This window comes from Triturus cristatus, chromosome 9 (assembly GCF_964204655.1).
Source record: "Triturus cristatus chromosome 9, aTriCri1.1, whole genome shotgun sequence".
Lineage (NCBI taxonomy): Eukaryota > Metazoa > Chordata > Amphibia > Caudata > Salamandridae > Triturus > Triturus cristatus.
In genome coordinates, this window is record NC_140592.1 from 841,913,170 (window position 1) to 841,930,761 (window position 17,592).

A 17,592-nucleotide genomic window follows, 5' to 3' on the forward strand; every position below is an offset into this window, starting at 1 on the left:
TAGCGATCATGAGGCGCTATGACTGATGGCAGATGTCAGCACTCTGCTCGATTTGATCCCTGAAGACAGGAAGGCAGAGGCAAAGAAAATATTATAGGAATGCACTTCCTCAGTAATTATCAATTGTGCTCTCCACAGGCTTTCATCAGTTGGTGGGTTTATTGGTCTTAATGTGACAAGGATGGCTTAAGGCTACCTTTTTCGGACTGGAGGTCCAATCAAAGGTACTGGATATGACCTATGACGGCGAGACTTTGTTTGGAAAGCATATCGATGATGCCTTATTAACCATCAAGACAGACACCACCAGATCTCTTGGCACTCCTCAGTTCAAACGGTTGCCCTTTCAAGGAACTAGAGGAAGAGGTTTCTCCATCTTTACAGGGGGCTACCAGTGACCCCAACATTATCAGCCTCAATCCTAATATTGGCCTACCGCCAACTACCATCAGCAGCCTACCACAAGCAAGGCCCACTACAAAAGCACTCCTGTTTTTTCCTTATTTGAAAGAAATCAGAAGAGTGGAGACCCATCCTGGACCTCAGAAGACTGAACACATTTCTGCACAAACAGACTTTCCATATGATTACCCTTTCTGACTTTCTCCACCTCTTGAACAGCGGAGACTACATGACCTACCTGGATTTACAAGATGCTTACTTCCACATTCCCATACATCCAAAGCTTCGCAAGTATCTCAGTTTCACCGTAGCTGGTGCCCATTACCAGTTCAGTGTCCTTCTCTTTGGACTCAAGTCTGCTCCTTGGAGTTTCACAAAATGTCTTGCCCCGGTAGCAGTCACACTTCACAAGCAAGTTCATCAGGTATTCCCTTACCTATACGACTTCCTGCTAAAAGCCTCAACACTGCAACAAGCCTCCAGGACTACTACGGCCTGCCTCTCACTTTTTCACAGGGTAGGCCTCACAGTAGTTTACCCAAAATTCACGGCCATCCCAAATCAAACAAGGATATTTTGGGTTCCATCTACGATACCATCAGAAACTAGGCTTATCTTGACTTGAACATCCGCACTGAAACAGACTTCCTTTTTGAGACCTTTAGGGCCAGGTTTGATAATCATTTTATTGTCTGTCTTGTGAGTGGTCTGTTTCAGTGCGGATGTTTAGGTAGCTCCTCTTCATGATCTCTTCTACAATATCCCTGGAACGGCTGAAAATGAGGCCATGGCAGAAGGAGCCCCAGTTGCAATAGGTCCAAGCAACAGGCTCCTTTGAAGATTTGATCAGCATTACCTCAAAGATGTGAGAGACACTAGTGTGGTGGTCACAACAGTCTCATCTCTCACACGGCCTCACGTTCCTGACGTCGATCCCAGATTACATAATCACAATGTATGCCTCCATGGAAGGCTGGGACGGCCATTTGCAGGACTTGCAAATCCACTGAAAATGGTATGCACTCCCACTGTCGATGCTCATCAGTCATCTAGAGCTCAAGGCTATTTTTCCTCACTCTTTAAGCCTTCCTGCCACGTATAGCAAGAGCCTTCATGCTGGTCCGTACTGACAATGCAGCCAGCATGTATTGCATCAGTAAGCAAGAGGGGGGACATGGTCCCTATATCTCTGTCGCTCAAGATCTTTCAAATTGGCAGGCAGCCCATGACATAACTTTGAAAGCCAAGCATGTGTCAGGAGTGAACATCTTGGCGTACACTCTCAGCAGAGCAGCAAACAGTTGTCATGAGTGCGAACTGGATCAGCTGGTGTTGAAAAGGGTTTTCACATACTAGGGTAAACCAGTACTTGACCTTCTTGCGACAAACAGGAACGCCAAATTCCAGTTTTACGCCAGTCGATACCAAGGCCAGACTGGCTGTAGCGGGCACTGGGCGTTTCCCCGGTGGGCTGCCAGGGTGGGGGCTAGTTTTGGCCCCTAGGGGGTCGTTTTTGTTACCGAGGCTTGCAATATCGGCCCCCTGTAACCAAATAGCCCCGCCCACAAGCAGTTTGCCAGGGCCGGTTTTGGTTCCCAGTCCGCCCTGGTTGATAGCCACTCCCTGAGTCGCTGGGGAATGCCCTTTCATTGAGATGTCCGGGATTTATGCATATTACACCCCCCCCCCCCCCTTCCCTCTCATATGGAGGATCTTCACCAAGATAAAGATGGAGGCAATCTCCATCCTTGGAAGCGTCACCTGAACAAATTCTGCCAAACCTACTGTCTCTTGCTAGATCAGGATTGGTGCATGCATCTATAAATGTTCACCTAGCTGCAATGTTAAGATTCAGGAGGTCCTCTCATTCTCCATTTTATCTGCATTGTACCAATCAATTCAGATCAGCTGTTAGTCTCTTACGGACTCTCTCATAAAAGGAAGGCAGTTGCGAAATCTACCAACACCATATGGATATCTGCTGCCATACGATTCTGTCACAGCAAAGCTGGTAAACCACACTTATCTACAGCGAAGGCACACTCCACAAGGGCAGTATCTACCTCAGCTGCTCTCTTTGCAGGTGCCTCACTGCAAAAGATATGCCGTGCTGCAACATGGATGAGCACCCACATGCATGTGAATTTATGAAAGATCTAATACTGGAGAAGAAAATGTGTTACTTACTTTTAACTGCTGTTCTCCAGTATTGGTATCGTTCATAGATTCACATGTGACCCATCCTCCTTCCCATGGAGGTTCCCCTCATAGATCGGGATTATTTATTCCCACATGTGCCGAACATCTGAGAGACTCAGCCTCTGTTTGGAGTGTTCGAGAGGGTGCTGTTGCCTGATGGGTTATAATTCAGGTTTGGTCCTTTTTTTAAAAAGGACATAGATAGGTTATTAAGATGACTTTGCATAGCCATTATAGCCTATGGTACTATTACATCCTCCTTTACTATGGTACCGTGAGACTCCCACTTCGACGATGGGAAATGATTCAAGCATGTGAATCTATGAAAGTAACAATACTGGAGACCTGCAGTTACAGATAAGTAACACTTTCTTGTATGTACTCTAAGGCTCATTCTCACAAAAGTTAATTATATTTTAGGTTAATGTTTCTCCATACTAGTCAGAAATAAGGGTTTGTTCCTTTTTTTTGTAAAACTACTTTTTATAACATCTTTTTATTTGCCATTTGGTACATCATGTGCAGAAATAATCCAGCATATCAATACAAAGCACACAAGTTGGAATATAGCAAATCAAAAAGTTACATTTATAGATGTGTATCATTATGTGATACATGCTACCAACCTGGTTCAGAATACACATACTACTGGTGTGATAATTCCAACCAGCTTAAATGTAGGTTCTCCAAGGATATAACATTTTAATATATACTATTCTATGCAGTTGAAGGAGGGTCGAACCTAGTCTGCATGTATACATATCGGAGTGGAAGGTCTACGAATATACAACATTTTGTTTGTATAAAACAAACAAAAAATAACCAAAACAACTATTAATCAACTGATTATGCAGCTGTCCCAGACTGTTTGTGTGTATCATTTATGGTTACGTAGGATGTTGGGGAGGGTAATGTGTGAAGAGATGGGGCGAGGGGGATCCCGCACACAGATACATAATGTTGGACACAACCATACCATACCTCATCTGTGGGGAAGTGTATGCATGTGGGCTCTGCCTGTGCCCTAGTTTTGTGGTGACTGTGTATCATGTCTATGGTTACCCAACCATCGGATCACCGTTCAACTAATGGCTGGTTTATGAACTACCTTCGTCACTCTGTCCCTGCTCCAGGTTCTCAAGGTCACCAGGACCTCCCTTCATAATTCTGCGAAGGGACATTGTCTGAGCCCCCTCTCCTGTTTCCCGACCAAGACTCTGCCCTCAGCTCCAGCCCAGTAGGTCATGTCTCTTCTCCACATATCTATTACAGGCCCACCCATTGATTTCCAAGTTAGTGCTATTAGTCTTCTAGCTCTGACCAGGGCAACGTCCAGAAATCTAGTCCCAACTTTACGTTTAGGTGGCCTAGGGAACGAATTTGGGAACAGTCCAAGTAAGCACACTCCAACTGTGTTCTGCAGTGTACGCCCCACTGCCATCCGTGCCGATCGCAACACCTCCTCCCAGAACCTATGCACAGCAGCACATCCCCAAGTCATATGTATGAAATCTGCATCTTGGTCATCACATCTCTGGCATTTACGTTCTTACCCTACATATAAAATCTTAAGTTTGTGGGGAGTCATATACGTCATACAAGTATAATTTAATTGAGTGTACTAGTCTAGTGTTATTTAAAACTGTTTTGGGGTATGCGAGGATCCAGCTCCTTTCCGGGACTGTGATTTCCCTATCCAGAATGGTTTCCCATCTGTATTTTAATTTTGTTAGCGGTGTGCAGGCCATCTACATTAGTGATATTGAACCATTTCGCTTGGTGGTGCGCTGTCCCCAATTTAAAAACTGAGTGCAGAACTGCATGTGTCTTGCGTTCTTCACGGTACCCTCCCCATAGCTCTCTGAAGGTCCGAATTACCACTTCGTATAACAGGAATTGACCAGGTGGGAGGCTGAAATCTTCAACTAGTTCCTCAAAGGGTGACCGGTCTGACTGCTGATAAGTCGCCTACCGTTACCAGACCAACTTTGGTCTAAGCTTTCAATTGTTCCGGAGACAGTATCGTCTGTGGGGTGGCAGACCGGCTAAAGGTAGGACTGGGGTATATAATGGGGTTCCTCATACCCTGGCCGTGCAGCGCTTCCAGCACGCTAGCGCAGTGGTCTGCAGTAGTGACTGGTGTGGGATAGTTACTGCTGTTTCAAGCATTTTGGCTACAAGTATATTAGTGCGGGTCCTTAGGTCAGTCAAGTCTGTTCCCTACGGGCCTGTTCCTTCCAGCCACTGTGCTTACCACCGTAGCTGAGAGGTCAAGAAGTAGAGCTCAAAGTTCGGTACTCCCAATCCCCACCTCTGTAAGGGGCCATTGTAAAGTAGCTATGACACCCTCCGCTAAAAGGTCTCATAGTAAGGAGTCCTGCTGTCGGAACTATGAGGTAGGTACGTTGGTAGGGAGGTAAATAAAAAAAATACTACAGCTGCGGTAACATTACCATTTTTGCAACAGAAATCCGGGCAATGATAGGCAGTCAGAGCGAGCACCAAAACACATGATCTGAGTGCCTTCACAAGGTTCCCGTCACAACGGTCCTCCAGAAAGTGGAAGACTCGGATACCAAGATATTTAAAAGTGGAGGGGCCCGATTGAGGTCTATTGTGAGGCCTTGCGGGCAAGGAAGTCCCGCCGCCATGGGGAATAAGTATGTCTTGTGTCGATTTACTTTTAGTTCTGCTATCTCCTCAAATCGACTGATTACAGTTAGTGCTGTAGCGGTGCCTACAGCGGCGTCTTTGAGACAGATCAGTAAATCACTGGCATATAGGGAAATAATATGAGTATATCCACCCACCGTCAGGCCCAGTCCCTCCCCACACTGTCTGAAGAGTGTCGCCAGTTGCTCGATCGCCAACGCAAATAGGAGAGGCGTCATTGGGCATCCTTGTCTTGTGCCCGTCCAATCTCATATTGCCCAGAAACAATTTCACCAGTTTTAACTCTGGGCGTTCATACAGCAGTGATACACCTTTCAACCAGCCCTTTCCCAGCCCCATCCATCTCATTGTCTGAAGCAGGTGGTCTTGTCTAACTGTATCAAAAGCCTTTTCAAGGTCAATCGTTAAAAGGGAGTCCTATTGTGACTGTCTTATAGTAGGGCTGAACATCACTGAGTACAGTCTACGTAGATTGTAAGATGCATTTCAGCTAGTTATAAAATAGTTCCGGTCTGCATGGACTAAAGTAGGCATATATCTCAACAAGCGGAGGGCTAGAATCTTGCTTGGGATTTTGAAGTCCATGTTTAGTATGGAGAGTGGTCGAAAGTCTGTAACCTGTGCCTCTATGGTTTTCTTATGGAGCGGGACCACTAAGGCATCCCGTGTGGATCCAGGGAGATACCCCAGCCTCAGTGACTCAGCATATAGTACCTCTAGGCGGGGAGCCAATGCTGTAACATAGCCAGAGTAGAATTCTTCAGGGAGGCCATCTGGTCCTGGGGTTCTCCCGGTGGCCATGCTCTCAATTGTCACACTTCCCTAGCCTGCCGGTCTAGTGACTGAAGCAGCAACATTCCCAGGAATCCCTCCTGTGTGCCCAGTGAGATCGGGGCAGGTGTTTTATAGAGGGTTTTGTAGTAGAGGCGGAAATGGTAGTTTATCACCTCAGGTGGTGTATTGGGGTCCCAGTGTGTGATTGGATTTGCGTGATCGGGTATCCACAAAGTTCTGGCTTTATGAGCCCTGCCATTAGTCTAGCAGGTTTCTCCTCCTCCTCCTCCTCTTGGACCTGAGTAAGGTAAGCCTTATAGTCATGGCACCGCAGTCATTCTAGGGCCTGGTGATACAGGTTACGTTTCGCTTTTCAATTCTTCAGGGCCTGTGTTTTGTCCACTTCATGTAGTTTACTCTCTAGCTGTCAGTTCTTGATGTAGTTCCATTTGTCCCCCAAAGAGTGTCCCCTCATCACCACTTTAAACGCCTCTCATTCCATCAGCGCTGTGGATGCCGTCTTGATGTTAGTGGCAAAATAAGTGTCAATTGCTGTACCTATGGTTTTTTTACTGCAAGTGTCTTCTAACATTAGCGGATTGAGGCACCACATGGGTACAGGCGGGCATGTCCCTGAAGGTTGGAGGGTCAAATAGAGGGGGCTATGGTCCAAAAGCGTGCGTCCTAAATATTCGGTGTATGTGATAGAGCTACCCAGTCCAGGTGTACACAGGAAGAGGTACATTCTTGTGTGTAGCTGGTCAATGTGGGAGGAGTAGAAATAGTCCCTTCCTGCTCCATGTTGTGTCCTTCATATGTTTACCAACCTCCAGTGTTCTTGCCAGTCTCGGAATCCCGCTGTCGTATGGTGCGCATGAGCATTTGGCAATGAGGGATATGATCAATCATGTGCAGCCTCATTGACAGTCACCTCCTAAACATGTCTGGCAACAGCATCTCCACCAATGTGGTGGAAAGAGCCAGGCGAAAGGATACCTCGTCCTGGTTAGGCACGTATATACTACCCAAAACCACTTCCCGACCAAATAGCCTACCTTTCAATAAGACATAGCTACCTTCTTAATCTATTATGATATGTAGTGATTCAAAGAATACTCCTGCTCATATACAGAAAAGCCCCCCCCCCCCAAAATCCCTGGGCATATGCAGAATAGGATGTTGCAAATATTTGCCCTCACCACCTTCTACGTAGTTTCTCTGCCTCATTGCGGGTGAGGTGTGTCTCCTGTAGGAGTGCAATCTGAATCCTTTGTCGGTGTAGGTATCTGTGTATATTGTGCCGTTTGACGGCTGAGCCCATCAACCTAATATTCCATGTTTGGAGCCTTAATGTATGGAAATTGGATACCATTCACTAATATTAATGTGCTCAAGCTAGTCAGCCCCCGCCCCGCCCTCCTCCCATAAATTTGAAAGCCAAGACCCCGCTTGCACAAAAACCAGGAACAGAACAGTAAACACCCTGAAAAACCAAACTCCCATTTCCCCAGAGCAGTCTGGCAATGGCAAGCCGCCCCAACTGCAGACAAGTAGTCAAAAGTCAACAGCAGGCCCCATCCAGATTCTGGTGCCTTGCCACCACCTCTCGCGATGGGCGACATGGCGCAGGGGGCGGGTAGACACCCTATGTGCCCTCTCGAGGGTGTTAAATATGAAGAGGCCTTCTGGTGCCACCACCGTACGCAGCCAGGGTTTTAAAAAGGAGATCATGTCTCCGCCTGTCCCCCCAATTCTAATGTTGTTTCTTCTGTTTCGTCCCTCCGCGTCTTCGGCTCTGGGTTCGAGGGTCTGAACCCAGTCACTGAGTTCTGTGAACTTCTGAGTTAGTTTGTTGTGCAGGGTGGAGCTCCACAATTATGTCCTCAGCCACTTTCACTCTTTCCGCTAGCTTGTGATGTTCGGCTCTCAACAAGCCTAGTCCAACCAACAGAGTACGGATGTCTTGGTGGAGTGTGGCTTTAGTATCTGCAATGGGGTCCAGGATTTTAGTCCGTTTTTGCTGCACAGGGTCCAGCGTCATCGGTGGTGCCTCCGATTCTTGTTGGAGTTCGGACGAGTCCTCCCCCTTGTCGGAGAGTCCCTCCACTGCCTTTGCCCTGGCTTTGCCCATGGTGCATTGCGATCAGGGGTGCAAGATGGGATGAACGGGCCAAGCGGAGCCTCGTGGGGAACGTGGTGTAGTTGCCAAACAAGAGTAAAGGCTAGTCGGAAATGAAGTATCCAAATTGTGACTTTGGGGCTCTCCCAGTATGATGTTAAAAGGAAGATGGTAATTCTGTATTGGATGGTTGCAGTCCAAAGTATCAGCCAGTGATCCCAACTGTTGCCGAGGGGCTAGTTCCTCTAGACCTGGCAGACCTTATGGTGCCATGAGTGCAGTGAGGGACTCCGGGTTGTCCTCCGGCCATTCAGCGAGACTGGGTGCATTTGGCAGCCCAGCTGGGTCTGTTGCAGTCCTGTGCTCCTTTTTTAGGTCTCGCCTGACCCAGCGCATGCGCTGGTCTGGCGAGACTTGTTGAGAGGGCTCCAAAAAGTGCTACCAGGCCAGCCTAGAGCTACAGTGCATGGGCACGGGCGCTGCGCTTTACCTCGATTACTTTCGCGGCCGCTTTGATGTTTGATTGTGATCACTTTCACGGCCGCTTTGCATAGCCAATAGGTCTCGCTTTTGGGACCTTATAAGTATTTAGTTATGCAACTGTTGCATGGCTAAACACTTATAAGGTCCCAAAGGCGAGACCTATTGGCTATGCCAATGCTTGTTTATACTTTGCACTCCGCCTGGGACGAGCAGCTGCCCCAGGGGTGTGCCTTTGATGTGGAGAGGAGCCCGAATCCCCAAGCAGGTACTCGACAAGCACTGGTGTGGACTAAATGAGGTCTGTGAGACCCCATTCCAGGTCTCGATTTTTTTCAATATGACTTTCTCTGTAACAATTGGTGAGGCACCCTCAGGTATCTATGGTAGACAGCCGGAGACGGTAGATGTTCTGGTTAATGCAGTAACTCTGGTGCCAATAAGGAGTAATCCACCATCCTGGGTGTTAGAGGGGCTGCTTATGATATATACTGGTTATAGACGAGAGGTTAAATGGCTCCATAGCCCACCCATGGATAAGTGAGTAGCAGCTCGTGGAATTTACGGGTTAGATGTAACCAGAGCAGATGCCGTAAGGAGTTCCACAGGCGTAATTGAGGACCAGTCCTCAGCATGCCTTGGCTCTAGGCAGCTTGGATAATTTGCCTTTAGGGTCTTCACAGGGGTGGCAAAGGAGCTTCCTGAAAAGTGCACTTATTACAGGTTGCCTGGGTAAGTGCTTCCTGTAGCAATCCAAAGGGGCCAGGAGGCAGAAACCAGTGGGACCTTGTCCCAGGTCTTGATTTATTGATTACGGTAGGTGTCCCAGCTTCAGGTGCTGTTCTCGCCTTATAAGCCAAGGATTAGGCTTGCCCATCTATAATGCAGCTTCCTCCGGTCTGTCTCATGTCTACAGCTGGCCACTGGCCGGGACCCGCAGGAGATCGGGAAGCCGGCTTTCCTGCCAGGCAAGCGTCACCTCCCGTAGCGCACCAGGGGGCTGCAGCCGATGGGTCCCGGCCTCCCTCTGTGTGGTCTTGATCAGTCAGTTCAGGGAGTGTAAAAAAGCCCCTTACTGGTTCCAGAGATGTTTAGGACCTACTATCCCCAATAAGGGTCTGTTCCTAAGGTAGATTGGCAATTCAAGCCTGATTTTTATATGTGTCCGAAAGATGGGCCAGAGCAGGTCCAGCCAGTCGATTGAGAGCTACCAGTAGCTTGCAGACACCTTCAGGAGTAGCTCACAACCTTGATTTAATTTTTAAATAAACACAGGATTACATTTTCTTTTTCAAGTTAAGGGAAGGCTGTGTTTATTTTACATTATCATTATCAGGCTACAGATAGCGGCCCTCATAATGAGCAGATTTATGACCCAGACTGGGTCACAGAGGTGAAGCACTGAGGTATTTAACTTTTATATAAAAGTCCTTGTCAATTGAATACTGGAGCTGTGAACAAAATGTTATTTCTCAATGCTTTTAAACAGGAGTTGACTTAATGATTAAGTTTCCTCTTTATTTTAATGTTATCCCATTTTAAAGTGTTGCATTTACAAACAGCAGGCCTCTTGCTCCCAGTGGCCAGTATACACTGTGCCATATTTATAAATGAAAGGCTTTTTTTGAAATCCGAGAAATTTAAAGTGATGAAAAATATTTCTATAAAAAAACATAAAATCTTACTGTTTTTCTCCACTTTTAATTAAGCCAATTACGTTAATGTTTCTTCACTTAAAATTCCTTCCATTTAAACGAATGGCTGTATTTTTCGGTTATAATTATGGCACTGTATCTACAGGCCACTGGGAGCAGGATATCTGTCTGTTAATGTGACACTTGGAAATGGGAGAAAATTAAAATGATGAGTTTTATGGAATCCATGTAAACAAAGCTAACGCTTCAGTTTAATTTTATCCCACTTCAAAGTAGCACATTTGCACACAGCTGGCAGCTTGCTCCCAGTGGCTGGTAAACACGTGGCATTATTTTAAAGGGGAGAAATTTAAAGTGCAGAAAAATGTTCTATATATGGACATTTTTTGCAGAACATTTTTATGCACAATTTCTTCCATTTAAAAAAAAAAAACGAGTTGTATGTTTGTGTTATACAGTTAACTGTGCCACCTATGAGGAAAGGCATGCTCTGTGCCACAAGTACATATGACACAGGCTCTCAGTCATCCTTACACATGCATCCCTTTCATACGCAGCCAGGATCGTGCAACCCCAAAGCCCACGCTCTCATTGAGACACACAGCAGCCATGTCATATTGCCCCTAGTCAAAGTATTTTGTTCAAACCATAGTATATAGCTCTATGGACATTAGGCCTAAAGTCCATGAAGGTGGGAGTGGGGGTGTCTGGTAACAATGAGCGAGTTGCTTTGCCTGCAGTAGCTCATAATGATTTTCCCTGATCAGAAGTAGCTATCACTACAGAAGAGGTTTTATACCCCTGGGCTAGACTACCATTCATCAGAAATTAAAATATTATGACCTTTGGTAGAACAGCAGTATAGGTAAGGTCTTAGGGTTAGTCTAGATATCGAATTCTTATTGAGGAAATAGCGATGCCTTTAATAAATTTAGATCTGCTCTATTCGCCTGGGAACTGACACGGCCACGTTAATGAGAAAGACTTCCCTTTGACCTCTTGCAAGAGTAACAAATACTGATTCCCTGACAAATTTAATGTGTTTTGTGAAAACACAAAACTTAGAATTTATTTATAGGTGTTGTAAGTAGCTTAAAAAGTAATGTGATCTTTTCATTAATGTTGGCATACCTAATTCCTATATGACTGATCTAAGTACTTTTTACAAGTTGACCAGCATGGTTTTCACACCTCTTCTAACACTGTTTTTATTTTAGTTGTACCCAAGGATAAAGCCACGGCAGAGAACACTCGCTTGAATGTCAAATTCTTCTCATATTTGGAAGTGCAATATCCTGGAAGTAACTGGATACAAACCATACACTGGACATTCTCCATACAACATTTCATAAAGGAAATTAAAGAATGGTGCTTCCCCCGCGATTCTCAGGACAGCGTGTGTTAAGAAGAAGGTTGGAACTGTACAACTTTAATAACACTAGTGAATTCGGGAGATGCATTTTCCTGTCTGCCAATTTTTTCAAATGCCAAATCTGGAAAAAAAACTCATGTGCTCTGAAATATTAACACATGTAGATTCCTTTTATGTAAATAATTATCAATAAAATGTAAAAATATAAAACGCCAACAAATGTCCTAATTCTGTCACTTTTGTGGGTGTTATGCAGATATGCTGCAAAAAAATACATAACTTCTAGGACAAGAAATTCTTAGAGGCAATACTGGAATAACAGATTCCGTTTGTTGTTAAAGTAATTTGTGCCCTCCTCAAATTGCCATTAAAATTACCTTTGGGTCAAAGCAAGAATGAGAGTAAACAAATCTTTTAACAAAAGATTCTCTTTTTTTTTTAAAGGTCACAATTTGTAATTTATGTTGCTATTCCACATGCAGCACTATTTTGCTTTTACAAATATGTTTGAAACTACTGAAGGGAGCTTGTATGTCTAATTGAATGAATGTGCAATAGTTGAGAAAGTTAGTTGTCTGAAGCAACAATTTGTTTTAAAGAAATTGTTATGCCAGAAGGACTGATGTGTTACACCTATAGTATGGATGCTCAATGTCAACTCAAACTAAACTCTTGCTATGATAAACCAAAGAAAAGCAAGTAACCCACCTATATGGATTCAACAAAAAACGTACATGCAGTTATACCAGGTTGCGTTTAAAATATATTTATATACCCCCACAAATTAAACATGTAATGAACAAATTTGAAACATTCTTAGGCAGAGTTAAAGTTATCAGTTTTCATAATTTTGTAAAAGAAAGCATTCATTTAAAAAATGAAAAAGTTTTATTGCCAACTGAACTGTTTTTTTGCGTTTAAACTCCACACCGCAAAACTACTCTTTGAATGTTAGTGTTACTTTTGCACTTTGATAATAAACCTTTGTAAGACCATCAAATATATGCATTACTTTGGGGGTGTTTAAATATAGCTTAAATTCAGCGGGTAAATATGTAGGTATGGGCAGACAAGTACTCAGTGCACTGTATTAACTGCCTGTCGAAGGTATGGACATAACTTGCTTACTGCTTTTCTACATTTTGTCACTCTGTTTGGGGAAAAGAAAACAGTGCAACGACAGGAACCAACATACTAAATCGTTCATAAGAGGCTCATTAAAAAAAGAAATAAAACTGGATTTACATTTCCATAAAACCCAATTTGAATCCTGAAGTACTGTCCACTGACATTGTGAAAAATGGTAACTGCCCGGATGCATCATCTCTGCTGACTACTGTGCCATCACAATTGTTTTGTGCTAAAGCATAGATGATCCTATTCTAGTGTTATGCAGTTAGCTGGTTTAAGTTGTAGAGAATGGGAATGTGTTCATTACTATGAAAATAAGGTGCTTTGAGAGTAAATGATTAAGGTTGATAGAAAAATTGTTGGCGGGAGGTCGAGAATTAATGTATGAGGATGGTTTATAAGTGTGCATCAAGCACGGAATGCAATAATTTATTTTAATTAAGTTCACCACTACATTGTAATTTTTATTAAGAAAAAGAAAAAAAATGCACTTCTCTGGATTTCCATACATTATTTTATACACTTGCAGTATTGTTTTGTTATTCCTGCAGATTGTGGTTGTGTTTGGAACTTGGTTTTCTCCCACAGATGTAGGCCATTTCTTTTTCCAATGTACAAGTTATTTGTATAATTTATATACTGTATCATTTTATGCTGTGCTGTACCTTGTACCGCAAGTTAGCATGAATTGCCTATGTTTGATAACTGAAAGTAAAGATTTGTTAAATAACTTGAATGTGACTAAATGGTTACTTTTATAGAGCCTACTGTACAAGCCACAGCTAATGCAGGAGATGTAAATGTGCACAATAAAATGTGACTACAGCATGACAGTGTGTCTTATTAATTGCATTATACCAAATTGTGAAAAGAAATAACTAGAACATGAAGGTATATATATATGTCAAAGTGGTTTATTGTACCTTTATATATAAATAGGTAGCAACCCCCAATTTATGGTTAAGAAAAGATGGCATGCCATACAACATTACCAAATATCTATACAGAGGCTTTATTTAAGCTATTTGTATGCATTTACTTTTAATACAATAAAAAGTAGTAAACGTAAATACTATTTTAAATGCATACTTTAAACAATCATTTATACATAAAAATACTGTATGTTCAAAGAATACCTTAAAGTGACAACTTGAAACATTAATACAAAGAAAAATAGTTCACAATCTTTCTTTTTTTGAGAATGATTTAATCTTTGTATGTAGTTCATTTAGTGTGATGCAAATCTGTTGTTAACCCTATTGTATGTCAATATAATTCCAAAAACATGATTTCTATAAAAGGTGTCTAAGGCAAATAGTTTACGGGTACATCTTTGTAGCCAAACCTGAGATTGCTAACCAAAAGATAATCTGTGTGCACAAAAGATGGAACTAGAAATCCTGTTTGATTAGCTGTATTGCAAACCCCACAAATTACAACATCTTACATACAAAAAATAAATTGTGCTATATTTTAGCAGTAGTGCACATTATATAGGCCTTTTTACAAGATTGAAAATAGTAAGGTTTACAAAAACCTTAAATGAGACTAAATTTAAAGCATTAATAAAATATATAAATATTGCACACTAAGTAGGTGAATACTAACTGTACCAATATAACCAACTGCGTTTGCCTGGGTTACATACTTAATCGCATATGTAATATAGAGATTAGGGTCAATAGCCTAATATACCAAATATGTCAAAATGACAGCACAAACAATGGCAGGTATATTGGAGCTGGTCTCGAAGGTTTTCATGTTTCATTGGAAGAGCTGTATTTACTGGTCCCGAGATTCATAAAGCAGTTTTGCTGCCTTTGTTTAAAAGAAAAAGAGAGATGTAAAATAAGTAAACAAAGTAATGTCTTTAATGAGAACGCTAAATAACACATTACATTGTTTTACAGACGTGATATTCAAATTACCATTGATTTTCTTCAAATACAGAATTGCACGACAGCTGAAAAAATTGAGAATAACTATAGTATTTAGGCAGTAGCCCTAGGACTGCATAATACATTAACAATAGAAGTTACTACAAAATCGTATTTGGTATAGCATCTAATTTCTTATAATACACAACAACTGTTTGAAAAGTGAGCGAGTTAAAAAGAAGCCATTGAAGTATCATCTTTTATGATTAAGTTTGTTGTTGTGGCAAAAGCCGGAAGGCTTTCTTACTCAATAACAGGATGGATAGGCAAAATAAAAATAAACTATTACATTTGGTTTAACAGACCTTTTTTAGAAAGACACAGTATTTTTTAATCTACCATCTGCAAAGTGCAATGGGAGGTAGTTACACGGGTGATCCACATGCATTTTGTTTTGTCATTAAGTTGAGCCATACATTATAGTGATTGAGTTGGTGGAAATAGCAGTGATAAGGGTAAAACAGCCTTAGACTAATTTTTTATTAAGGCAATGTAATCCTGGATCTATCCCCATTCTACAAAAATTAAGTACAGGAAATGAAAAGACAAAGGGGTTGTGCAAAACTTACTAGTTAAATGTAGGCTTGCTCTAGCTGTATGCGCTTTGAGTAACAAGGTAACCACCGACCATCTGCCCAATATTCTACATGCCAGGAGAATGCCACCAATGCTGCCATAGAAAGTTAAGCTCCATGTATAAAGCCACTGGTGATGCAGAATTCAATCCATCTGCCAGTGGTGGCCAGCGAATGATCTGCCAGCATCACTGTCCCCATAACGTTGAGTGCTAATTTACAGTGTGGCAAAGATGTTTGTGGCTACTGGAGCTACCAAACTGTTCTAATGTACGCATAATGTCCAAGTCTAACCATTAACCAAAGGCAAGTACCCTGAAGTGGACCAGAGGGTGTAACGGGAGAATGTGTCCCTTCTTTCTTCGCCGGGAGGGTGGTGGGTTTTGATAGTCTAGAAAGGGCTTCGGACACTTGTGAAGCCCTTTTGTTGTACAGATTGTTGCTTACATGTAGCATTGTGATCTCAAGAGGGTGTTTCCTCATTTGCATGAATGTGTGTCCCCATGTAAATGAGAGAAATTTGCATCTGCACCGTTGTATAGACTCAGGAGCAGAGAAAGGAGCTGTCCAGGTATAATGATCTTGCACCATATGAGTTAGCGCATACGCAGTGCGTCCCTTGAAGGTGGAGAAAACGGTCCCATGGACCTAGACAAAATAGATCTATGTCCCTCATCCCTGTGATAGGTGTACTCAAAACCTAACATACCAACAGAAAGCTCAACAGCACTGTTTGATGAATCTGCACAAAATCTGATAGATTTACTAGCAAATGAACACTTTTTGTCCCCTTCTAAATGTACCCTCTATTGATGGACCTGCATGAAATTATAACATCATGAGTAAGTTAAACATGCTAAATCTGTGCCAAATTTTATGCAGGTCCCTCAAACTGTGCAAAAAGTATTTGTTAGTCAAACTTCCTCCCCATCTCTCAATATAACGGGACATCCCCTCGATGCAGCTGAATGAAATACCTGCAGATTCATTAAATAGTGCCAGCATTTTTAACTTTGCGCCTCCCCCCATGGATTGGCACAAAACCGTACACACCAATAGATATCAATTGCTTTTAAAGGTCTTCCAAATTTGGTGCAGATTCCTCAACAAACGTTGTGCACAGGAGGTGTTTAGCGCCAATTTACCCGCAACACTACTGCACTGTGTTGGTTTTCATGTTATGTAAAAAAAAAAAAATCATTACATTTCATTATATAGAAAAAACGAGTTATGATTATGCATGCATACAACACATGACATGACTCCACCATACACAAAATATCTAGACACACAAAAACAGTTAACAGGAGAAGATCTTGGCAGATGGTGTAAGTATGTTGTGCGCGTTCATAACCACAACTGGCGAATTTCAGTGGTTTTATGCGTTTGAGAGCAAGAACCATAACTCAATTTTTAACCGTTCAGTGGGAAAAAAATAGTTAGGATTCCCAGAGACTGACATTTCTCAGATGTTTTCTTGCTTATACCTGTCACTGATGAATACCCATGAATGTTTGCAGACCTATTCTGTTTTCTAGATTGCATCATTAACCAAAGTTTTGTGGTGATTAGTTAAGGAAGCGCAAAGAAATGAAGGGCGGGAAGAGGTGGGGTCCCGAAACATGCAGTTTGAGGCATGTGTGCTGCAGATACACATTGGTATTTGTATTTACATTTATAAAGCGCCCAGCTACCCAACAGGGTCTCCCGGTGCTGGACGTGTGGAGGCCGCCACAGCTAAGCAGGGGTAAAAGAAGGAAATACAGAGGAAAAACAGAGAGATCAAACAGAGTCCCTAAACAGCAACGTCTGAGTTCTCAAGGACTGACAGTTTCTAAGTTCAAACTGAAGGGCATTCCAGAGTCTGGGGCCGAGACGAGAAGGAGCGACCCCTCATACTGACCAACCGAAACCTGGGAACTTAGAACAATGAAAGGCTGGGAACGCAGTTGTGAGCTGGAACATAGAGTGTGAGTAGGCTTTGAATGTAGGAAGGAACAAGGCCCCATTTGACGCGAAACATGTAGCAGAGGAACTTAAACAGAAGGCGCTTATGGATTTTAAGCCAATAGAGTTGCTGGAGTAAAGGAGAAGCGGAGGCAGATTTTGGCAGATGAAAACAATTTAGCAGCAGCATTCTGGATGACCTGTAGCCGATGTAAAGAGGCTTTATCAATACCCAGACACAGGACGTTACCGTAGTGCAACCTGGATACCACCAGGGCCTGCAGAACCCTTCTATGGGCTGCCAATGGGATTACCCAAAGGATTTTTT

The 17,592-nt window shown here is 42.9% G+C and overlaps 2 protein-coding genes across 8 annotated transcripts in view; one reads left to right on the forward strand and one right to left on the reverse strand.

Moving 5' to 3' along the window:
- PPP1R13B (protein phosphatase 1 regulatory subunit 13B) overlaps nucleotides 1–13,633 on the forward strand; it is a 509,136-nt gene extending 495,503 nt beyond the window's left edge. For all 6 annotated transcript variants that reach the window (XM_085626276.1, XM_085626274.1, XM_085626275.1 and 3 more), the window contains one exon: nucleotides 11,520–13,633. In XM_085626276.1, coding sequence (XP_085482402.1) covers nucleotides 11,520–11,561 — 42 coding nt within the window. In that variant the 3' untranslated portion in view covers nucleotides 11,562–13,633. The remainder of the gene's footprint in view (nucleotides 1–11,519) is intronic.
- Nucleotides 13,634–13,703: 70 nt separating this feature from the next.
- ZFYVE21 (zinc finger FYVE-type containing 21) overlaps nucleotides 13,704–17,592 on the reverse strand; it is a 215,742-nt gene continuing 211,853 nt past the window's right edge. For both annotated transcript variants that reach the window (XM_085626284.1, XM_085626285.1), the window contains one exon: nucleotides 13,704–14,623. In XM_085626284.1, coding sequence (XP_085482410.1) covers nucleotides 14,588–14,623 — 36 coding nt within the window. In that variant the 3' untranslated portion in view covers nucleotides 13,704–14,587. The remainder of the gene's footprint in view (nucleotides 14,624–17,592) is intronic.